The 9,322-nt window shown below is 36.0% G+C and overlaps 1 protein-coding gene across 1 annotated transcript; it reads left to right on the forward strand.

Moving 5' to 3' along the window:
- The first annotated feature begins 2,162 nt into the window (after positions 1 to 2,162).
- On the forward strand, positions 2,163 to 6,899 carry LOC140170987 (protein HP-25 homolog 1-like). Its single transcript, XM_072194175.1, has 2 exons — positions 2,163 to 2,175; positions 6,466 to 6,899. Exons 1-2 carry the CDS (start codon positions 2,163 to 2,165, stop codon positions 6,897 to 6,899), a joined length of 447 nt encoding a protein of 148 aa, XP_072050276.1.
- Positions 6,900 to 9,322: the final 2,423 nt, after the last annotated feature.

The raw sequence follows: 9,322 nt of genomic DNA on the forward strand, positions 1-9,322 counted from the left end.
TATTTTATTTGTCCCTTCGAGTAATTTTCAGGAGGATAATGTTCAATTTGGTCGTTTTGCTAAATTTGACGTGCGTGATGATTTGCAAAAGCTGTTCCAAACCGCCAAGGACGATTATTGCTTCAATCTTATGATTTATTGTGATATTGACCAAACAATTTACCATTAATTTTACCAATTAGTTGATATTTTGTTACTGATAAGCATCGAGCCATCATCGACGATCGATCCAAGGATCAAACAAATTTGGTTGTGGTGTCTAACTCTGAAATGGGTCAAAAAAGTTACATTTTTCAATTGGAGAAGAAAATAAAAATCAACAATCCACATCGAGTCTTTTATTAATCAATTCGTACATTAATTTATTTGCTTTCTTGTTCGAAAGATTTTGAGAATTTTTAGATATTTTTGCTCGTTTGCTTTTTATACTACAATCTTGTAATAAAAGTTGACATACTTTTACCTGTCTTTGATTTGCTATGTTGTCGCTCCCTCAATTATGTTGGACAGAGCCATGTGGTCAACAGGTCCGTGAGACCCTCTAACATTGAAAGATTGGAAGGGTGAGATACACAGGGAGTCTGTGCTTTACATAATAATTTTGATAGGGCTCGCATTCCAATTATTGTGTACAAGTGTGCCACCTATTTTTTTTTCCACGATTGTCTGAATCAATTAAAATATGCATCTAATTTCATTATATGGCTTACCAAATAAAAACCATTACATGTCCGGGTTACATATCGTCGCTGTTTTGGCATAGTGTCGTATGACGACTTTTGGCCAAAATGAGTTATATAAACTTTCAAAATCTATGAATGAAACTCTATATATTCACAAAGTTTTGAGATCTAAATGTAATTAGTTAATGAGATATGGCACTAATTAGTATGATACGACATGTTTTTTATGCAACACCCCCCCTAAATCTTCATTCTGTGTTTTGGCATACAGTCGTATCATAGTCGTATCATGATACGTCGCCATAGGCCACCGTGTAACTGCAGTTTTCTATTGTTTTGGCATACTGTCGTATCACATGGCGTATCATATATTTTTACATAGGTTGTCAAATTGTGCATATTTTGGCATACTGCCGTATGAGTTTTAATTATAATTAGTGAATGAATAAAAAGTTTATATTAAGTTGAGAACAAACAAATATTTATTGATTATATTCTTTGATAATAACAAACATATTTTACTTTGGTGCTCTCCAGTGGGTCTTCAAAAATTGGAAAAACTTTAAACGCGATTTTCTCAAAACGGCATTTTTCGTCATACGACAGTATGCCAAAACAGCGACGATATATGGCCATCCAATTTTCAGTGGTTGATCCTCACATTCGTTATACAATTTTGGAAAATAAGGGTTACGTCAAAAGAATAGTTTATGATTGCCGCTTATTTTCATGGTTAAAAAAAAGGGTATATCTCATGGTTACTGTTTGTAAATTGCCGCAAAAAGCGAGAATTGAGGAGAATTGGCTAGTATTGATCTAAAAATTCTCAAAATCAATGGTCTTTTAGCACGCTCTTTTGTAAAATTCAGGGGTCTTTCGACCTGTGCAGTGCAAAACAAGGATAATTCGTGGGGAGCATACCCGTATGCCGTATGGTCATTTGAGTTGAGTGCCCTTGGATTAATAAGGCCGAGTAAAAAAAATATGTTTCTCGTCCGCGCCTCCTCATTTTTTGAAGATTTTTCAAATTTCTTTTTATTTTGTAAACTTTCAGTTTTAACTTATTGAAAAAGATGTGTCAGAAGTTGAAACTTATTTTACGGCTTTGTAAATGCATAATACATCATTTAAGAAGAGTTTTGTGCTCATTAAAGGGGTCTACCTCTCAAAACAATAAAGGGCCTCCTCCTTTTCTCAAATATCAATCTGTATGTCGAATACCTGAAATATGTTGCCAAATACAGGTATTTAGCGTCGTTTTCAATAAAAAATAGAAAAAAGGCCCACATTCTCCTAATTTTTAAAACCCCGGACGAGAAACATGTTTTTAATTTTACTTGGCCTAATAAAATAAATCATGAAAATATTTGAAATTGAATTCCATATCTGTGACACGCATTTCATTGATTCATACAAAACACATTCTTCCTCTTCTTTTTTAAACGTTCAGGTGCGGCAGGGGCGGATGGAGCTGATGGAATGGATGGTACTGGTAAGTATCCTTTTTAGACTGCAAAGCTCGCTACAAAATGTCTCCTTGTAAAATATCTGATTTGCTTCAGCCACGTGCTCATAACAACTAACCACCCAATTGGGCGCCAAATCCAAAACTGTTGGATTCGTTCATTAATTTGTTTGTTATCTACTTTGAAAGATTTTAGCATTTTTGAACGGGCATAGTTAAGAAGCCTGTTAAACGGGTATTTAGTTAAGAAGGAGGAGGAGAAGACTGAAGAGCATAACCAGAATATCTATCATACTGCAGTTAAAGGCCCTTTCAGTGATTTCACAGGAATATTAAAAAAAATGGAAATTTGTCAGAGTTGCTTAGAAATAAAGAATAAGTCTACAGAATTTCATTAAACCACTTTTCCCCTGAATACATCGACAAATTAGTCAAAAAACAGAAGTTTTAGAAAGGTTTTCTACTTCAACTCAGATCGACTCGAGAAAATCGAGATTTTCGTACAGTGCGCCACCAATGGACTGGAAAAACTTCCTAGTCCAGTGTTTCTAACACGGGGGAAGTAGAGTCTAAATTGATTTAAAACAGAGTAACAGACGCTTAATTTTTGTAGTAGAAAACAAAATAAGCAATTAAACGTCACCGAGGCAAACTAACGGTCAATTCAAATATGAAAAACAGTTAAAATTGTGTATTTTGTTTAAAATAGTAGCTACTGATGTAATAAGTAGTAGAAACAATACGCAACGCGTGTTGGTATGGTGGAGAGTGAGCTTCTTTCGATTCGAGTCGGACTTTTGTACTGTCAGTATCAAAAGTCCAGATTCATGTAAATGCTTTATTTTGTTTAAAATACACGGCTTTCGACCGAACCACTAGCAGGCTATGTTAGCACATCTATGCCAATTACAAAGGTACCAAAATCTGAATTTTGATGATTTTTACGATCGTCCGGATGAGCAAATCACTGAATGGGCCTTTAATACTGTCCGTTTTCCTATACACAATACACAGTGCTCTCTGCCATTGAGGTGTGACCTGCACAAATCGTGTATGTTAGAAGTATAGGCATTTGCCTAGTTAACGTCACTGTCTGAAAAATAACCGGCCAATATTAAAAGTACTCTCAAAAACTTCTGGCAAATATATTTCTCTAACATGACCTAAAATTACAGCTAGGTTAGATGTTCTGAAATATTCGCACTTTGGTAAAATAGTGAGTGAGGGCAAGGCATAGCTAGCCAACTCCCGTGTTAATTGAATGGAGATTTGACCGAAAATATTGGTAAACGGACCGCTCACTTCTGAAGAATGCCACAAGAAAACTGTACAAGCTACATTTAAAGTACTCTCTGTAGGTGATTGACAAAGGGTCGCACTTCGCTGATGAGTAAGTGACAGTGAACATGAAGCGCCCATAACCCAAGTTATAGTAGTTAGTGGAGGCCGTCGCGGGACTGATTATTGATTATTGAAGTGCCTTATTTGGTCTAAGACATGAGAGCAGCTCATATTTAGGGCAAGAAAAAACCCGGGACACCTTTGGAGACATCATCATCATTCATCATCATCATCATCATCATCATCATCATCATCACTTTCTACATTTGCTATAATATGTTTAGAGCGTGATGAAATAAAACATCACGATTTTCATCACAAAACAAATATAATGCATAAGAAATCGTTTGTTTTAGAGCGCGATGATGAAATAAAACATCACGGTTCTCATCACGAAACAAAGTAATACATAAGAAATCAATTTTTCGTGAGTGATGAAATAAAACATCACGATTTTCATCACGAAACAAAGTAATACATAAGAAATCGTTTGTTTTAGAGCGTGATGAAATAAAACATCCCGATTTTCATCACAAAACAAAGTAATAGGCCTACAAAAAGAAAAAAAAAATTCGAGAGTGATTAAATAAAACATCACGATTTTCATCACGGAACAAAGTAATACATAAGACATCGTTTGTTTGATTGCAATCAACCGCGGGATGTCGCCACTTGGTCCAAACCCATTCGCAGGGCTATAAAGAACCACAAACCGCGAAATTTGGATATCCAACTAGATTACCCGCAGGGCTACAAAGAATCACACACCACGAAATATGGATATCCAACAAGCTTAAACTATAAATTAGCTCCCGATAGAGGGCAGGGCTTGATAAGGGAAATTAAAATCACAAACCGCGAAAGATCGCCGACAACCGCCGCTTAATAGGGATATCCAAATAGATTGCCCCGCAGGACTACAAAGAAGTGCTTCTAGTGGCCAAGTTTGGTCGAGATCGGCGCAAGTGTCTAGCACTAGTAGCATTTTAAAAGTGGGTTTGACGAAATAAATGGAAGAAGCAGAAGAATCAGATTCGCCTGCTCAACAATATATCAGTGTGGCATTTTATGCCACCTTATGTAAAGAAAGAATAGTTTTAATAACTAAATAAATTTGATAAATTAAAATAAATATGCCTAAATAATTTAGTTATTAATACAAATAAATACATAAACAAACAAAATTATTCAGGGAGTGTGAAAGGTTCAAAGGTCATGGTCAAATTTGTTAAATTGTGGTTAACCTTAGTGTGAATTAAACAAATAAATAAACAAACAAAAAAGCATTTAATTAGTTAAGTCAAAAACTTCAATTTGGTGACCAGTCTCTGGCTAGTAAGGTTTGACTATTGATTTGCCTACTATGGACTATTTAGAAGAAAAAAATAGCCCCATGTCCCTCGCGAAAATCCCGGCATTTTTCGCTTTAGGCCAAAATCCAAAATGGCCGCCACCACCATTTTGAAAATTTAAGTTTTGAACCAGAGCACCTATAATCATGCACAAAGACACTTTTTCGGATATGTCTAGTATATACAAGGATTCCTATTCTGACATTAGTTTGACATTACGGCATTATTTTCACTCCAGAAATCCAAGATGGTGGCCAGCACCATCTTGAAAAATTTTGGACCTAAAATCGTGTACAAAGACACTTTTTTGATAAGTCGACCACAAGGATTTCAAATTTGACATTACTTTGACATTATGACTTCATTTTTACCCAGAAATCCAAGATGGTGACCGCCGGCGTCATCTTGAAAAAATAAGTTTTGAACCAGAGTACATAAAATCGTGTACAAAGACACTTTTTCCGGTAAGTCGACCCATAATTTTTGCCCAGAAATCCAAGATGGCCCCCCATTTGGCAGAGCGTAAATGTGATTTTTGAATGAGAGCAGAAGCATAAGTGTGTCATTTTCGCCTTATCTGGGGTTCATGTCCCTTATATGGGGATTAAACTGCCTTATCTTGGGTTTACATCCCTTATCTAGGATAAGGAGCCTTATCTGTGGTTTAGACGGCCTTATCCTGGGTTTACGTTCCTTACCTGTGGCTACCTGCGCCTTGACCCTAAATGAGGAACTTAAACCCCAGATAAGGCATCTAACCCCCAAATAAGGTGCCTTAACTCTATAAGGGTCGTTAATCCCAGATAAGGGTCGTAAACCTCAGATAAGGTCTTATCTGGGGTTTAGACTGCCATATCTGAGTATACGTCTCTTATCTGGGGTTAAGGCGCCTTACCTTGGGTTTAGATGCCTTAGATGGTGGCGGCGGCCATTTTGGATTTTGGCTTCTAGCGAAAAATGCCGGGATTTTCGCGAGGGACATGGTGGCTATTTTTTTCTTAATGGTCCATAGAAGTCGAATCAATCGTCAAACCTTACTAGCCAGAGTGTGGTCACCAAAGTGAACTTTTGACTAAACTAAATAGCCAAAAGTATACAAAATATTAGGGAAGGCACTACAGGAAAAAGCAAAGTCAATTAAAAATCGTATGGTTATGAATAGGCATATATTCTGTGGAGTGTCTATAAAACTAAGATCTAAGACCCCATTCATCATGTACAAATTATTAGGACCTGTAAAAACTAAGACCCCAAAACTAAGACCCCAAAACTAAGACCCCAAAACTAAGACCCCAAAACTAAGACCCCAAAACTAAGACCCCAAAACTAAGACCCAAAAACTAAGACCCAAAAACTAAGACCCAACAACTAAGACCCAAAAACTAAGACCCAAAAACTAAGACCCAACAACTAAGACCCAAAAACTAAGACCCAAAAACTAAGACCCAAAAACTAAGACCCAAAAACTAAGACCCAAAAACTAAGACCCAAAAACTAAGACCCAAAAACTAAAACTAGTTCTTAGATCTTAGGTCTTAGGTCTTAGTTTTAAATACACCCTATTCTGTGTGTTTGTTGTGAGAAACATTTAACAGTATCGTATCATTTGATTATTACACCACAGATTCCACAGCGGAACCAGGTTCAGCATTTTCAGTAAGGAAGACTGCAGCCTTTACTGTGACTACGGGTAGCGTAACCTTTGAAGAAGAGGACATAGATGTCGGTTCTGAATTTAACCCAGCCACAGGTATCTTCACTTGTGTAATACCAGGACTTTATTATTTCTCATTTACTATCTCGCACATATTACCAGGTGACAGCCCACTGTTAACAGTTATATTAATTCAAGATGGGACACCCAAGGCCACTCTAGCTCTAACGACTAGTGCTGCTAGTACTGATAGTTCCTCTACCGCTTATAGTCAAAGCGTCATCTTGGACCTAGCAGTGGGCAGTGAGGTGAATCTAATAAGTGACGCAAAATTCTCACCGACCACCACTAATTCAATCATCTTCAATGGATATCTTATCAAAGCTGATGATCCCGAATCTTAATTGCAAAACTTCATAAACATCTCAAAAAAATGTAGTTACCCCCATTAAATAATGACCAGCATTAAAAATCGGGCTATTGCATTACAGATATGTAAAATGCGTTGGAAGCAGAATTTATTTCTGCGCATTTTGACACGACACCTCATTTGTAGCAATTGTCTAAATATTGACGCCGCAGCGCGGCGTACACTTATATCAATGTAATTGTAACCCAAGATTTAAAAGTTGCAGTAAAATCTATTAATTGTATTCAGTATAATGGAAGGGAATCTGTGTAATGATATCTGAGTGTTTTTGTATTGTTTTAAGTGCTACTTTCAAATCTGGACCTCACTACATTAAATTGACAGGTGTTTTATTATTTTCTGGGCTATCATATCAAATGAGGTGTCAAAAAGTGCAGAAATAAATTTTGCTGCCAACGCATTTTACAGATTTGTAATACAATAGCCCGTGATTGAATAATGGCCATTAAATATTTAAGGGGGAGGGGTAATTATTTTTTTTGAAATGTTTATTAATGTAAAAGTAGCCCAGCACGTAAACCTCATAATGTGTAATTTTGGTTAATTTGTTTTTATGTATGTCAACTTGCTTGAAGAATATGTCCCTACACAACTTTTGATACTTCGTAAATATTGTAATTTTGAATACAACATAAATATCTAAATAACTATTTCAGGAATATACAGAGGTAGGCGCTGCTATTTCTAGATCTATAGTCCAATAGATTGCCATAAACCATTGTGGAAATCATGTTAAATTTGCTATATTTGGCAGAGATACAGTACTTCGAGAGCTAATCATTACAGGCTATGGAGCCATTTCAACAGGACCCATATTTTGTGGGAAAGGTCGTTGAACTTTTACACGGGGGTCGAGTTCAAAATTGCTCGGACTTGGTTAAAAACAACAATAATGTGTTCATCTAGTCATAAGGATTCAGAAAAAGTATATTTTGACCTATCTACGACTTACGGATTATGGAGTTATGGGCAAATAGGTAACATTATGACGTCATAGGTCGAATTTTGGCTCCACAGTGGGTGAAAACGAAAATTGCTCCAATTTTGTTAACAATGGTCTCAAATTATTTGTTTTGCCATGAGAAATCAGAAAAAGAATAGTTTTCACTATGTAGGATGTTTCGTTACCATGGTAATAAAGCAAAATAGGACTATAGAACTGTAAAAAACACACAAAAACTACAAAAGATACAAAACAGAGCCAGACTTGTTTTCAAGGCAAACCGTATGGAACACACCACTCCTCTGCTGAAAGAGCTTCACTGGCTTCCAGTAAATGAGCGTATTACCTACAAACTACTCACATTCGCTTATAAAAGTAGACATGAAACAACACCACTGTACATACAAAATCTCCTAAAATCTCACACATTTTCTGATGATATGTTCCTATGATCACATGCTGATGGCAGTCTGCTTGAATGTAAATGAACTCACACAACATATGGGAATAATAATAATAAGTTGTTCATTTTACTGTAGCCTAAGATGTAGTGTGACTTGTACTTTTAAGATCATTGTAAAGCGCTTTGTTCATACTTATGCTAAGGCGCCATATAAATTCCGTTTTTATGCATTTCAGCATTTTCATGACCATATTTCAGTAGAACATGATGAAAAACATCCACTGTTCAAATTTGGTGGGAATCGGATCATGAGGGCCCGAGATATGGCCGCATGAATACCTGGTCGAATCCAACGAAAAGTGTACACGGCATGTTCAGGGCCATAACTTAAAAGTATTAATCAATTGGCATTCGTTTTTGTATTGTGTTTATTCGCCTTGATCATACGCTTCGCGCCATATATAATAAGACCCCTTCTGTGAAAAACTTAGACACAGAGACCCCAAAACATGCTATTTTTACCCATTTTTTCAAAATATTTCCTACAGTATTTTTAAAAACATCTAAATCAGTTATGAAAAGAAGTCATTGGATTGAATCTAAATTGATTTCCTGAAAGGTGTGTATTCAAAGATTGCTTGTTCAATTTTTCACATATTTGTACATAATTATGAATTTTTTGTGATAATTTTTTGAGTGGTATTTTTTTACATTACCTACGAATACAATTTTTCATAGCACTAGATATATCTTTAAAAATGGAAATCACTAATAAATGCGCAATTGATACAAGCTTTGATATGTCCAATACTGAAATGCATTGCATTCGGACATCTTTATTATTGTGTTTAGCTGCCAGAAATTCTAAATGGCACAAAGGTAGGTTTGGTGAAAAATATGCATTACCTCCGAATACATGTTAAAAGCTGTACCATTTCCACAAAGTGAGAGAATAGTAAACAATAGTTAAGCAATAGGTGCAGGGTAATACACTCTTTATTTCTACCAAGTTTCAATAACCTGCGTTTAAATATTTCTGAGATGTCAACAA

The sequence above is a fragment of the Amphiura filiformis genome, chromosome 15, assembly GCF_039555335.1.
Source record: "Amphiura filiformis chromosome 15, Afil_fr2py, whole genome shotgun sequence".
Classification (NCBI taxonomy): domain Eukaryota; kingdom Metazoa; phylum Echinodermata; class Ophiuroidea; order Amphilepidida; family Amphiuridae; genus Amphiura; species Amphiura filiformis.